This window comes from Alexandromys fortis, unplaced genomic scaffold, assembly GCF_014885135.2.
Source record: "Alexandromys fortis isolate MF-2015 unplaced genomic scaffold, M_Fortis_MF-2015_v1.1 scaffold_90, whole genome shotgun sequence".
Classification (NCBI taxonomy): Eukaryota; Metazoa; Chordata; class Mammalia; order Rodentia; family Cricetidae; genus Alexandromys; species Alexandromys fortis.
In genome coordinates this window covers 5,905,579-5,921,169 of record NW_026067985.1, presented here as the reverse complement: position 1 = coordinate 5,921,169, position 15,591 = coordinate 5,905,579, and the positions used below count along the sequence as shown (strand labels likewise).

At 41.7% G+C, this 15,591-nt stretch overlaps 1 protein-coding gene across 5 annotated transcripts in view; it reads right to left on the bottom strand.

Moving 5' to 3' along the window:
* The window catches only part of Pole (DNA polymerase epsilon, catalytic subunit), a 51,628-nt gene that overhangs the window by 14,258 nt on the left and 21,779 nt on the right, over positions 1 to 15,591 (bottom strand). For all 5 annotated transcript variants that reach the window (XM_050158956.1, XM_050158959.1, XM_050158958.1 and 2 more), the window contains 7 exons: positions 14,353 to 14,567; positions 9,789 to 9,891; positions 8,774 to 8,854; positions 8,561 to 8,683; positions 4,295 to 4,507; positions 3,857 to 4,063; positions 3,458 to 3,601 (listed from right to left, as the gene is read on the bottom strand). In XM_050158956.1, coding sequence (XP_050014913.1) covers positions 3,458 to 3,601; positions 3,857 to 4,063; positions 4,295 to 4,507; positions 8,561 to 8,683; positions 8,774 to 8,854; positions 9,789 to 9,891; positions 14,353 to 14,567 — 1,086 coding nt within the window. The remainder of the gene's footprint in view (positions 1 to 3,457; positions 3,602 to 3,856; positions 4,064 to 4,294; positions 4,508 to 8,560; positions 8,684 to 8,773; positions 8,855 to 9,788; positions 9,892 to 14,352; positions 14,568 to 15,591) is intronic.

Here is a 15,591-nt window from a genome sequence, read left to right as displayed (position 1 = left end):
TCATTTTATGAATTGGAGATTGTAGTTACCTAAAACTCAGAAAACTATACTTTTCTGGCCAGAAAACTAGAAGGATTGCCGAAGGGGCAATCCTTATTTGTGTACTGGGTACATGTATGGGATCATGGAGAGGAGATATACTGTTCATGAATCTTCATAAGCCAACTCAAACCCTAGTCTCACTCCAAGCTGCAAATACATACAGACATGGTCAGAAGAACGCAAAGGACTTGAAAACTGAGCTGACAATGGAACCTTTATACAAAGAAGGCAAGACTGAACTTGGGATCCAAATTAACTGGATTGGCTGCCTCAACATTCGCTAAAGAATTAAACAATTAAAAAAATTTATTTATCTACTGGGTGTGTGCGTGTATGTATAATGAGTTCAGAAGACAAGAACTTGAAGGAGTTAGTTCTCTCCTACCATGTGGGCTCAGGGAGGCTTGTAAGAAACCCTTTTACTCACTGAGCCATTTCACCGGTTCAAGGATTTTTCCCCCCATATAAATGCCCAAAGTTTCATAGTATCAAACGTCAAATGTTCACTGTGGACTACATTTCTTGATAATAAGAACCACAGAAAAATGAATAATTCTCAAGGGAGGAGAGAACCATCAAATTCCAGCCCTGGGATGACTCACACATCACAATTAACTTTTATGGCCTCGGTAGCTTTGCCCCACCTTGAGTTCAGTCAGACAGGATGGTTCATATACCTGTAAGCCAGCAGAGAGGCTGAGGAAAGCCAGTTGAGAATAAGATCAGCCTATGTAATAAAACTATTTCAATAAAACAACAGAATCTCCACAGGAGGCTGGGGAGATGGCCTAATTGGTAAAGCGCTCCCTGTGTAAGTACGAGAACCTGGATTTGGATCCCTATCACCATATAAAAAACATGGAGCAAGGGTGCATGTCCGCAATCCCAGTGCTAGAGAGCTGGAGACAGGAAATCCTAGGGATTGCCAGTCAGATGGTCTTTAGAAGCAAGCTTCAGGTTCAAGTGGAAAGTGATTAAGGAAGATACCTGATGCTGACTCTTGGCTTCCTCAAGTGCTCTTAACTTCTGAGCCATCTCTCCAGCCCCTGAAGTTTACATTTATACTGATGTAAACAACATCTGGGCTAATATAAGATACCATTAGCCCAGAAAGATAATTATAGCATCTATGGAATGACACACTGACGTGAAGCTCTAATAGGTCAAATGCATCTATAGTTACATAAATGTGCACTCACACACTAGCAGTATGGTAAAGAGGACAGTATGCTCTAGGAAGGTGGTAATGTCTACCTGGATGGTGGTGAGAGTGATTCAGATAGATATATTTACTATATTATTTACGTGCATTGGGAATGCAGGCAGTAACTGATTGTAAGATACTAAATAAAAGGGGCTAGAGAGATAGACCAGTGGTTAAGAGCACCGGCTGCTTTCCCAGAGGTCCTGAGTTCAATTCCCACCAACCACATAGTGGTTAACAACTATCTATAGTGGGCTCTGATGCCCTCTTCTGGCACATGCAGATAGAGCACTCATATACACAAACAAACCTTAAAGAACAAAACTATATATATATATATTCCCAAGTCATAGTAACTTTTTTTAATTATTTGCCTTTGAGGTAAGAGTCTTGCTATGTAACCTAGAGTGACCTTGAACTTAAGATCCTCTTGCCTGTTGCGAGAACAGTCAAGGACCATTCCACCTAGGTTCAAAGAAACTAATCTATCTACCTGTCTGTTCATCCATCCATCCGTTTTATATGTATTGGTGTTTTGACTGCATGTATGCCTGTGTGAGGGTGACAGATCCTCTCTAACTGGAATTACAGACAGTTTTGAGCTGCCATGTGGGTGCTGGGAAGTGAACCAAAGTCCCCTGAAGAGCATCCATTGCTTTTAATCACTGAGCCATCTCTCTAGCCCTGGAAAACTTTCAAATCATTAAAAAAGAAAAGAAAAAAAAATCTACTTACCCTGGAAACAATATAATTTAAGGGCAAAATAGTAAACATTTTAAGGAAAAAACTAGTTTACCTCTGTGCTTGGAGTTGGGTAGGTGGGGGGAATAGAGTGTGGGCCTAGCAATTCACCCTAGGTTTGATCTCTAGCATCTACAAAAACATAATTTGTGAGCTAAGTAACAGGGGCCTATAAGCATTTGGCAGATGGAGGCAGGAGGATCAGGAATTGAAGGCCAGCCTCAGTTTTATAGCAAACTCAAGGCCAGCCTGTCTCAAACAATGAATACTTCTATCCTGAAAACAATTCTAACTGATATACCAAGTTTTTATATAGAAAGGGGAGGGTAGAGAACCTCCATCCTGAAACCTCCAAGAGGTGACAGTCATCACCAAATATGTATGTACAGTAAAACACTGAGGATCTCCAGAGGGGAGCGGATAACCACAAAGGAAAAGTTCCCTATCGCAGAAACTCCCCCACACAATCACCATACACAGCTCTACATGTATGGAAACTCATTAGTCTCCTGTGTCTATTATCCTGATAAACCCTGCCCTCTTTCATTTCTTTCTTTTCAATTTATTTATTTATTGGACAGGGTTTCTTTGAAGCCTTGGAGTCTGTCCTGGAGTTTGCTCTCTAGACGAGGCTGGCCTCGAACTCACAGAGATCCGCCCACCTCTGCCTCCTGAGTGCTGGGATTGAAGACATGTGCCACCATCGCCCGGACCCTGCCCACTTTTTAGGTTTACATTCCACCAAGTCAATGGGCTAAAATCAGGCCTCACATTTCCACCTACAGCTATGTACCTCATTCATGTCTTCCTTGTATATAGTTAATGTTCATCTGTGAGCAGACAGCATCATAAACCAGCTTTGGACTGAGTTAACGTACTGAGTCAAGTGAGACATTTCAACTAGGATGTCACATTAAGAGAGCTTCCTTGAAATTTTCTAAGTCTAAGAATCTCTGCAAAGAACCTAAAGTGTGATTATGTATCTGAGATGTTGTGAATTAGCAGAAAGTGGGCTAGTGGTTGGTTGCCTGCTGTAGGAAAGGACAGATCATTTGAGAAGTACAGGCTTCTTTTGGAGATAACGAAGACTGAAATTTTGACTATAGTCATTACCACGAATTCACTAAAAACCACTGAATTATATTATTCCAATGAATAGGCTATATGGTAGATGAACTTATATCCCAATAATGCTGGTAACTACAACAATACTTACAAAAACTATTTGCAACTTCTATCCAATCCTCCCCTGCTCATCAGGTTGATGGACAGCAGCAGTCCCTGTTCCTGAACATTCATAGACATGAAACCATGTCCAGTATCAATAAAGTACTTAGGAGATGAAGACAAGGCTACATGGCTCACCAGCTCTTAGGTCTGTAAAGTCCGTGCTCTTAACCAATTCTCTGTGTGGAGTCCATTATGTACAGATGCCTTAGAGGTGACCAACAATACCAGGGGTCTCCCTACCTTGCGATATGAAGGCCCTTCCTCTGTTTTGGCTATCCGCTGGTTCACATAGAATACTCGAGAGATGTTCAGCTTGATGCAGTGCAAGTCACTGCCAATGATGGCCCATAGCCTGAAGAGACCAGCTTGGTTGGTTTCACTGATCTGAGAGAAAATGCAGAATACATAGCACATAATCACATAACATCCTGACACCTGTGAACAGGTCATCTCCCAAGGAGCCTCCAGCCTCACCCACACCCCCCTAGGTACAGGACCCCTTTGATAGGGATAGGCAGGAAGTTGAAGGCCTTTCTTATCTCTTATCCTATATTGCAGGACTGGCTGCCTGCTCCCTCCTTTGAGCTCATGAAGGACTGCTCTCAACATCTTGCCACTCCCATGAGTGAAGGCCCATACCTGTACAATTTGCCAAGGAAGGTCCAGAATGCTGCGGGCAGTTCGTCGTAAAAAGTTCCCCAGACCAGAGGCAGGTCCCTCTCGGATAGCCCCAAGCCTCGGCACATCTGTTGACTCTAGACGTTGCTTCTTTCTGCGGGCCAGGCGCTGTTGGGCCTGCAGCTGCCACTTTTTCTTGTGGAACCGGAGCCAGACCAACCACTCTTCCTGGAACAGATAGTAATGGAAGACCGCTAACACATGTCCACCAACACCTTTCTCCAACCATCTTTTTATTCCGAAATTTCAGGAGATTCAAATGCTAACACTCAGGCATTTCTGCAACTTGTTCCTCAGACAGGATTTGCCTTAAGATTCCTGCACTATGTAGCAGACCTCTAGGAGACAGAGTACCATAGCACCTTTCCCCATGTCCTTTCTGGCTTCCTTGCTTCTTACTTGGGTAGTTCCGAGGGAGGGAGGCTGCCCCAAGACCTCTTGCCAGGGCACAGTTAGTGCAATATCCTGAGAGTCCTCTTGGCTTTCCCAGGCTCGCTTCCTCTTAGTAGCAACTGGGATTGCACTGTGGTATGGCTTTGTGAGTCCAAGATCCTCGATGTCTGGAGTGCAGACACCACTCAGATTGTTTTCTGAAGTCTGGGCCATCACAATCTGGGAAGACACAACCAAGATTTATTAATTCAGAATCTTAATCTGGTAAATCCCATCACAGAATTCACATAATTCTAACACATCTGCTGAAATCGGCTGTTAACAGACTAACGTAAGTTTAACAAAAAGGGGTCTCACTATGTAGCACTGGCTAGCCTGAAACTCTCTATGTAGACCAAGCAGGTCTAGAATGTCTAAAGATATGCCTGTCCTTGTCTAGAAGCACTGAAATTAGATTGTCTTAATTCTCCAAAGGAAGCTTTGTTTTAAGTTTCCCAACTGTTTATCAGAGAATGGTAATTCTTTCAAAAACATGTGTATATTGGTGAGTCCTTTTTACAAGGTTGTTTTGAGTTAAAACTGAGGTTTTAGCATAGTTAATTTAAGCATAAGTATTAAGGGAGAAAAGAAGAGGGCACTTACGCAAACTGAGTGTTTCCCAAGACAGAATTTTGTGTGTGTGTGTTTTCGAGACAGGGTTTCTCTGTAGCTTTGGAGCCTGTCCGGAACTAGCTCTTGTAGACCAGGCTGGCCTTGAACTCACAGAGATCTGCATGCCTCTGCCTACTAAGTAGTGGGATTAAAGGCATGTGCCACCACTGACGTGCCAGAATTGTTTTAGTGGTTTTTTTTCGTTTTCATTTTTGACAGGATGGTACTCTATAGCCTAGGTAGGCTTTGAACTCAGGATCTTTATGTCTCAGCCTCCCCAGTAGCTGTAATTAGAGGGCTACAACACCAAAATTAGCTTAGTGCTCTTAAAATATTATTAATTTTAAATTAAAAACTTATTACTTTTAATTATTATTATTTCATTAGTATTTCGTCTGCATGCATGTCTGTACCACATGTGTGCTTGGCGCCTATGGAGGCCAGGTGTTGGATCACTTAGACTGGAGTTACGGATGGTTGTGAGCTGCCATGTTGATGTTGGAACTTGAACCAGATCCCCTGGAAGAGCAGCTGAGGCAATATAGTACTGTGAAAATACCTTATATTTTAAAAGACCGGAACTTTTGCTGGACTTCACAGCCAAAATTAGTAAAATACCTTAAGATTAATTAGAACAAAACTGCTAGCCTACTGTGTACTCAAACTGCTGATCCTGCTTTTAAGACAACAATGTAACAACCTTAGTTGCCTTGAATTTCCCATGTAACCAACTTTTATAACTTAAGCTAATGCATAGCTATAATCTTAAGTCAGGTACTCTTCCATGTCCCTGACCCAGATAATGCACATGTATCATTTGCTGAAAGCAGTAAATACAGAAGTGCAAGCAACTTCCTAAAATCTACCACAAAGGCTGAAAGCATCCATTTATGAATACTGGCTGGAAAACAACGATGTTTGTTATCTGGGTTAGTTAGAGTCTTGTAAAACTGTTAAAGATTTCTGTGAAGTCATTCCTTCCCCATGTGATGCTTTCTACTCTGTTTAATAAACACAGCAAAAAGCCCTTTTGTTAGGGACAGATACCATTCAAACAGACGAATAGACAGACAAAAGGGACAAATTCGTAAGACAGACTTTAAGCTGGCATAGATTCAGACTCATACAACAGGGAGTATGAAGTAGAAAATTCAAATATGAACTAGTTTTTGGTTAAATAACTCCAAGGGGAAGTGCTTTTATTTCTTTCCTTAATTCAACACCAAAGCATTATTGGTATTCTGGAGTTAATCACTAAGCAAGCAGCCAATGCTCTGACATGTTGAGCCATCTCTCTAGCCCCTAATTATTGAGCAACAACATGATCTCACTATGGAGCCCTCACTGGCCTGAATTACCAACCCCAAACTCAGAGATCCTCTGACTTCCAAGTGTTGGAATGAAAAACATAAACCACTACATCTGGCTGAGTTTTCTTTCCTTTTAAAAATGTGTGTGTATTTGTGTGTGTGCGTGTACTTGAGTGTATTGGGGACTGAATGCAAGGCCTTGTGCACAACAGATAAACATTCTCATGCTGAGCTATCTCCTAGCCCTAGATCAGCTTCTTTTCGCAAACATTTAGTTAGTATATATACTTTTTAGGTACAGCTTTTGCAAATGTCACACTGTTAAAGCTTTGAAATCTAAACTGGGCATGTAGACACATGCTTGTAATTTCAGCTCCCAGGAAGTTGGGGTAAGAGGACTGGGAGCTTAAGGCCAGCCTCTGTTACACAGAGGATTAAAGACCAGCCTGGTCTAAGGCCTTGCCTAAAAAAGTAATATAAGCCAGAATGGTGGTATATGACTTTAATCCTAGCACTCAAGAGGCAGAAACAGGCAGATCTCTGAGTCTGAGGCCAATCTGGTCTACAATGGGAGCTCCAGGACGGTCAGGGCTATAATAGAGAAATCCTGCCCCCCTGCAACAAAAATCTATTTCAAGATTTGTTTATTATTGAGTCTCTATAACATTCTGGCTTATAACTCACTTTTACTTTTGTTTTGAGATAGAGTGTATCATGCTATATTCCAGCCTGGCCTTGAACTCATATCCATTTTCCTCTCTCCGCTTCCCAGCTCCTAGGACTATAGGTATAAGACATCATAACTAGTTACACTTCTAATTTTCGACCCACAAAATTTTTCCTAGGCTGATGGCTCAGCAGTTAAGAGCATTGACTGCTTTTCTAGAGGACCTAGGTTCAATTCCCAGGTTGGCTTACAATTATGTGTTAACTCCAATTTCAGGGAATCCAACACCTTCTTCTTGCCTCCGTGGCACTAGGCACATGCCTAGTACCTCACAGATATATATGCAAACAAAAATACCATACACATAAAATTGTTTTAAAAATTCTTTTTCCACCAGGCGGTAGTGGTACATGCCTTTAATCTTGGCACTCAGTAGGCAGATCTTTGTGAGTTCAAGGCCATCCTGGTCTACAAGACTGAGTTCCAGGACAGCCAGAGTTACACAGAGAAAGCCTGTCTTGAAAGACTTTAAAAAAATATTTTTCCATTTCTAATTTTAGCTATACTATTTTTTTTAAAGATTTTTATTTCTGTGTGTATGTCTGTGTAAATGTATGCCATGAAGTACAGGGGTCTGCAGAAGCCAGAAAAGGGTGCTGGATTCCCTGGAGCTAGACTTGAGGCAGGTGTAAGCCACCACCAGATATGAGTACTGTGATGCACTTGCATCCTGTGATGAGCAGGAAGGATTCTTATCAGATGAGCATGAGTATCTCCAACTTCTTACTCATACTTTCATTGTGCAGTCTTCAGTGTCTCCAGGAAATTTCATTTTGATTGAGAAAACTAAAGTCTACAATAGTAATCCAGTTTAGGTCTAATTTGCATACCTTACATTTACATATGAGTTCTTCATACACACCTGATGACTCCCAATCTGCTTCTAGTTATATAAAATGACACTGGAGGGCACTAATGAGTAAAGTACCACAATGCACACTTTTAGGGATAGAGTTTCTTGACAGGTGGTTGATGTGGGAGTGGCATATCAATCTGTTGATTTCATTGGTTAAGTAATAAACACACTGCTTGGCCTCCATAGGTTAGAACATTGTTGGGAGGAGTAAACAGAATAGGATGCTGGGCGGAAGAGGAAGTGAGGTCAGACTCTGCGCTGCTTCCAGAGGGACCGGACAGCTGCCATGCTCTGTTCTCCCAGGCAGCTGCAACCCAAGATGGACATAGGCTAGAATCTTCCCGGTAAGCGCACCTTGGGGTGCTTACACACATTATTAGAAATGGGCTAGTCCAGGTGCGAGAATTAGCCTGTAAGGGCTAGAGTTCATGGGCCAAGCAGTTCTTAAATGAATACAGTTTGTGTGTTGTTATTTCGGGCATGAGCTAGCCAAGCGGCCGGGGTGTTGGGGACGCAGCCCCGCCGCTCATATTTCAACAGGTGGTATTGGGAAATTATGGGCCAGGGAGGGTGGCACATACAGGGGCAGGATCTCTGTGAGTCCAAGGCTAGCCTCTCATAAATAGGAAGTTTTAGGACCACAGAGAGACTCTGTCTCAAAAACAAAACAAGGAAAATTTATGCATAGCAGCTTGCAGACATTTGTAACACTGTGTCCTGTGTGTTACCTGTCTCTTTCCTTCAAGGACAAACAGTTCACTGATCTTCTTTTGCTTGTAGATATCATTCTTTTCTAGCAGTTTTTTATGCAGCCAATCTGGGTGTTTGACCCGTGGAACTGGGTTCTTCACCTGAATGAGGATGATACAAGCAGGAAGGAGTCTCATGTGGGTCTACTGGTGACTAGGTGTGGGGTGGGAATCCCTGGCTCTTAATCTCACCTGCTGGAGGGCTGCAGGAATGGTGATGATTTTCTGGATGGCACTCCCTAGCCGCTCTATGTAGTAGTCCCAGTCCAGAATCTACATGCACAAAACATGAGAAGTAGCAATTTTCTACATTGTTATATGCTAAGAATTACTAAATGTGTGTGTTTCACTTCATCTTCTAGAAACTTCATGCTCATTTTAGAGGTAGAAACTTGGCAGCGAGTTTAATGAAACTATAGAATCATGAAATAGTGGATGGTTAAGATAGTACCTCAGTTACATTCCATCTGAGAGCAGTTTAAGGGATTCTCTAGCATTAGCTTCCTGATGCTCTAGTCCAGTGGTTCTCAATCTTCCTGTTGTGACCCTTTAATATAATTCCTCATGTTGTGGTGATCTCCAAGCATGAAATTATTATTATTATTATTTTTTTTTTTGGTTTTTCGAGACAGGGTTTCTCTGTAGCTTTGGTGCCTGTCCTGGAACTAGCTCTTGTAGACCAGGCTGGCCTCGAACTCCCAGAGATCCGCTTGCCTCTGCCTCCCGAGTGCTGGGATTAAAGGCGTGCGCCACCACCGCCCGGCATGAAATTATTTTCATTGCTGCTTTATAACTGTAATTTTGCTACTGTTATGAATCATAATGTAAACATCTGTATTTTCCAATGATCTCAGGAGACCCACATGAAAGGGTCATTTGACCCTCTCAAGGGATCTTGACCCACAAGTTGAGAACCACTGCTCTGAGTGCTCTGTTTCCTTACCTATCACATGTCAGAAAAGAGGAAGTCCCAAGTAAAGCTCTAATTGAGTCATATGATACAAGTCAGGTACATTCTGCTCTGACAAGCTTTTTGTCTAAACTTTTAAGAGTACAAAAATGTGTCAATATGATTCAGCAGACATAGACACTTGTCTCATGACCTTAGATTTCTGGCACCCACATGATGAAAGAATCAATTCCTGCTAAGTTATCCTCTGATCTCCACATGTGTACCTCCCCATTAATAAAAATAATTGGCACTCACTGTGCGAATATCAAAGTCTTGAAGTGATGAACTCTTTAGCCATTTCCGGAGAAAATGTTTCCTCACTGTAGGCTCTGCTTGGAAAATGGCAAGAGGAATGGCCCTATGTTAGGGAAACAAACATAAACATATCTAATCATAAACAATGCAAATCTTGCTATAACTCTTATCAAATGTACATGGGATAAAGACTCTGTACACATTTATAGCTTGTATGTGATGTTTATAACAATGAAGGATTAAGTAATACTTTATCATATTAAAACACTAAGGTTAGGAGCTAGGGAAGTAGCTTACTGGTAGACTATTTGCTTATCCTATGTAGGACTTGGTTCCATCTTGAGAAATATAAAACAGAACAAAGTATAAGGAGAAGGGGGAAGAGAAACATATGAACAGAAAGAAAATATGGCAGAGGCATACATATATGATGGAGTTAACTATATCCTTATTTCATTAAGTGTTTTACTCAGTCATAAAGAAAAATGAAATTATGTCCTTTATAGGAAAATAGATGGGACTGAACATTATGTTAAGAGAAACAACACAGAAAGACAAATACTGTATGTTTCGTTCAACAACATGTAGCATCTAGATTTTAAAAAGAAGACATTAAAGTACAAAGGAGCCTATTTGGGAAAAGGAACAATAGTGGAGGATTGTGGTGGTCTGAATGAGAATGGCCCCTATAGATTCATATTTGAATACTTGGTTCCCAGTTCTAACTGTTTGGAAAAGATGAAGAGGCGTGGTTTTGATGTTTCAAAAGAATCTCCATTCCCAGCTATCACTCTCTCTTATTAGGGGATCAAGATACAAGGTCTCGGCCATTTCTGTTGCCATCCCTTTGCTCTGCTATCATGGACTCTAACTCTCTCAAATAGTAAACCCAAATTAAACATTTTTTTTTAAGTTACCTTGGTTATGATTCTTATCACAACTATATAAAAGTAACTAAAACAGGGACAAAAGAGGGCAATGACAGGTTAATATGATCAAAGTATGTTATATGTATGAAAATGTCACAATGAAATCACCTATTTAATACAAATAGTTGAGTAAGAAAGGGGCTGAAAGCTGGGTGGTGATGGTTGTGCACGCCTTTAGTCCCAGGAGACTGAGACAGGCAGATCTCTGTGAGTTCAAGGCCAGTCTGGTTTACAATGCGAGTTTCAAGACAGCCAGGGCTGTTACACAGAGAAATCCTTCCCTTGAAAAACAAAAAACAAGCAAACAAAGAAATAAGAAAGAAAATGGCTGAAGTTGAATGAACATTATTCTCTGCTGCTGTTTGCTCTGTTTCTAGTGTGCAGCCACTGTTCAGAGCTGTTTACAACTATTCTTACATGCGAACAAGCAGACATGTTCACTAAACATGTTCCCTGGGTAAGATATACAGGAGATGCAATGCTTTTCTAAGGAATGAGTTGGTCTTCATATTACCAATAAAGCAGCTATCAACTTTCAGTTGCCACAAAACAAAATGCTTTTAATTGTGAATTATTACAAACTTAAAACAGCAAATACTCATACATGCACTCAACTTTGTCAGCTGCAATACTCTAAAATGTCATTTCTTGTGAGAGACAAGAAGAACACTGGACACCGTATGCAGTTCCATCCTGTCCCCTCATCACACAGAAGTCAACACAACCCTTATTATGATACTTATTACTTTTGTGCATGTCTTTTTTTAAAAAATTTATTTATTATGTATACAACGTTCTGTCTGCATGTATGCCCACCCACCAGAAGAGGGCACCAGATCTCATAGATGGTTGTGAGCCACCATGTGGTTGCTGGGAATTGAACTCAGGACCTCTGGAAGAGCAGCCAGTGCTCTTAATCTCTGAGCCATCTCTCTGGCCCCCTGTGCATGTCTTTTTTGATGTAGCTACAAGTAAAGAAAACTAGGTGGCAGGGCTATCATCATCATTATTATTGGTATTATTTTTGAGGCAAGGTCTCCTGATGTGATCTAAACTGGTCTGGAACTTGCAATGTAGTCCAGGTTGGCCTGTCTCAGCCTCCTACATGTTAGGATGACAGGTGTGGATTACCAAACCCAGTTCCTACATGGTAGTCTTGGCAAAATACTGCCTGAAGCTCCTTAGTTGTTGCCTGTGCTATAGTTCAACCCTTTCAACTCCTACATAGGATGTCTTCATCTCTCTTTTCAGTGTAGGAGACTGAATCCAGGGCTTTGTTCATACTAGATAAGTACAATTAATACAAGTACAACTATATACAGGATGCTGGGCAGTGGAGGCATAAGTCTTTAATCTTAGCACTTGGGAGGCATAGGTAGGTGGTTCTCTGAGCTCAAGGTCAACCTAGTCTACAGAGGGAGTTCGAGGACAGCCAAGGCTACACAGAGAAACAAACAAGGCTCAGCAAATAAAGATGCTTACTGCCAAATGAGACTACCTATGTTCAATAACTAGGACTCACACAGTAGAACCCACTCCTACATCTTGACTTGTACATGTGCACTGTGAAACACACATGCCTCCTCTTTTTTATATACACAAAATATAAGTGCTAGATACCCTCTACTCCTAGACCCTCCAGGTATCATACTCCCAGACACTTGGTTAAGTGCCAGTCTATCTGTTCACCAACAACTGGTCTCAGCTTTCTTTTTAACTCAGGAGATGTTGTAAAGTCAGCATTGTCATGATTTCTGTTATTTTATTCTCTTTATGACTCTGTCAAAGTGGCTTTATTGCTTCTTCTTGTCTCTATACTGGCAATTTTTCTTACAGAGATATTTGCTATTTTCCTTCTCTACAGGACTCTCTAGGAGGGCAGGTAATAAACCACCCAACATTCAATGTGCTGAGATGACAATTACTGATGCTGATGAATTTGTAACCTATATGGTCTCACCGGAGGTTGGTCACTTTTGTAGAGTAGTGTTCTCCTCACAAAGGGGCAGTAGGTATTCTTGGTGAGTCCTCCTTATAAACATGCCCTGAGAGTTTCCTGGGTAGGAAGAGGGTAAATGTCTCAATCCCTGTTGACAGGTTGAGAAGTTTCATGTCTTAACCCATTCCATTTGTCATAGACTCATAAGCTGTCTAGTTTCAAGGCAAGCATAGCAGATACAATGAGAGAATCAGGGATACATTAGGAAGGGCCATGGGGACACTGCAGAGGCCACATTGGCTTTCAGTTCCTCTGAAGGAACCATAAATTTATCCTTCTATCAGTGGTCCCTTTTTTAAAAATTTTATTTATTATGTATATAGTGTTCTGGGCACCAGATTACATTATAGATGGGTGTGAGCTACCATATGGTTGCTGGGAATTGAACTCAGGACCTCTGGAACAGCAGTCAGTTCTCTTAACGTCTGAGCCATCTCTCCAGCCCTCTATCAGTGGTTCTTAAGATTCCTGTGCAGTCACTGTGGATTTAAGGTTCTGTAATCCAAATGTGATGAACGCCCCCCCCCCCTTTTGATTTTTTGAGACAGGGTTTCTCTGTAGCTTTTGGAGCTTGTCCTAGAACTAGCTCTTGAAGACCAGGCTGGCCTCGAACTCATAGAGATCCACTTGCCTCTGCCTGCCGAGTGCTGGGCTGATGAACCCTTTCTTTATTGTGCATCCACCACAGGAAGCCAGGTTTTCTGTTTAATGCACAGTCTCTTGGTAGGAAACAGAAGCCGATCTACTGGAATCCCTTGCTCTTGTATCTAATATGTCCTAGGAGGTAAAAGGTGTTCTCTTTTCATCTGTGAAGGTGTCTGACATATGCTGGTGTTACTGGCAAGTAAAGTAGCCTCCTGTATGCCAGGGCACTACTCTACATGGCTCACCACAGAGCTACTCTTAGCATCAACTTGTCTTTGCATGAGTAGCCCAGACCCTGCCCTTCCAAGATACCAATATCTATATACACAAAAGAGAAGCTGACTGCCTTCAAACCAAAGTTCTCTAGACTCACCATTCCCTTTCCAGGATCTCACTAGGGCCCCACAAAGGCCTTCCTATGACTGATAAGCATTAGACGGAGGCCAATTTTTCTTTTTCTTTCGGAGACAGGGTCACACCTGTAGCACTAGTTGGTTTGGAACTCATGTAGATCAGGCTAGCCTTGAATTCACAACTCACAGAAATCAAACTGTACCTCCTGCTTGAGTGCTGGGATTAAAGACATTCACTACCAGGTAGTCTTCCTTCTTTCAACACCCACAGGACCCACATTCTTCCTATGGAAGTTCTATTATTATGAGGATCCAGAGGCTCCATGACAGGTGTAGATTTGCAAAAAGCCAGTGGCTTGGCTTTTCTTTTTCTTTTCTTTTTTCTTTTTAAAGATAGAGAATGACTATGTAGCCAAGTCAGCTTGGTCTCAAACTCACTATTACAGAGTCCAGGCTAACACTGAACCCTTTGTTTTAATTTTTGAAATACTGGGCTCCCACCCCTCCAGTGCCCCAGGACACAGTTTCTTTATGTTGCCCAGGATGGCCTGGAACTTCAAATATTCTGGTCTTAGCTTTTTGTGTACTGAGATTACAGGCATGCACCCAACAATTCAACTCTTTAAGGAGGATTTTACCTCTCAGTGACAGGAGACCCCTCTGGCTTTCGGGAGATGATATAGCGACAGCTTAGTCCAGCATCCTTGACCATCTGGTCTCCCAAGAACTCAGCCAGGCGTTTTGCTGTGCTGATGGATGTAGACTTCTGCTCCCCGTAATCTTCTAACTTCCGAGACATGGAACGGTTCTCAGAAATCAGCTCAAACAATTCAGAATCAGGCATGTTAGCAGCCTAGAAACAAGAGATGCCAGGAAGATAAAGGTTATACTCAATTTGATTCTAAGATTGTATTTATTTCTGCCCTGAAAAGCTGAAGGCAGGCTTTAGATTTCTCAAAGGGCAGAGTAATGTCATTAAAAATAAGCAAAAGGATGCTGCCCTAGCACCCTTGGTTAGAGTTCTAGCACTGCATTAAAAGTGTAGGATAGGACAGTGGCAAGATTGCTCAGTGGGTATCTACTGCCAAGTTTGACAACCTGAGCTTTTGTTTTTGAATTTAGAATTGTGTATAGGTGTTTTGTCTGAATGCATGTCTGTATACCACATGTGTGCCTTGTGCCTATAAAGGCCAGAACAGGGTGTTGGATCGCCTGAAACTGAAATTACAGACAACTGTTATCTTCCATGTGGATGCAAGGACTTAAGCCCTGTTCCTCTTAACCATTAAGCCAGTTCACCAGCCCCTGATAGCTTGAATTTGATCCTCCAGGATCCACATAATGTAAGATGAGAACCACCTCCTACAAGTTGTCCTCTGACTTCCTCATGCACACTGTGGCACTTAAGTGTACCCCATCCTCAAAATAAATGTAATATGAAAACAGGCACATAAAATCCTACCTTAAGTTTTACACAAACTATCAAGAAATATGTATGAGCAAAAACAAAGCCACACAGTATAGGGAATAATTATGCTCTACACAGAAGATAAGGTGACATCTGTCCAAAAGGATTGACATATATATGGCACTGGCTGGAATAATGGGATTCTGAAACTTCCTCACAGATGGAAATGTGCAAACAGGTGGAAGTTGTCTATAACATAAAACATTACAGAAATAGTCAAATATTCTGAGGCAGAACTAAAGGCACGTTACCACTGCCCTGTATTCCTGCTTTCCCTTCTTTTGTAATGCTGGGGATAAGTTATAAAAATGATGTGTGCAGCCAGGCAGTGGTGGCTTTAATCCCAGCACTCGGGAGGCAGCGGCAGGTGAATCTCTGTGAGTTTGAGACCAGCCTGGTCTACAAAGCA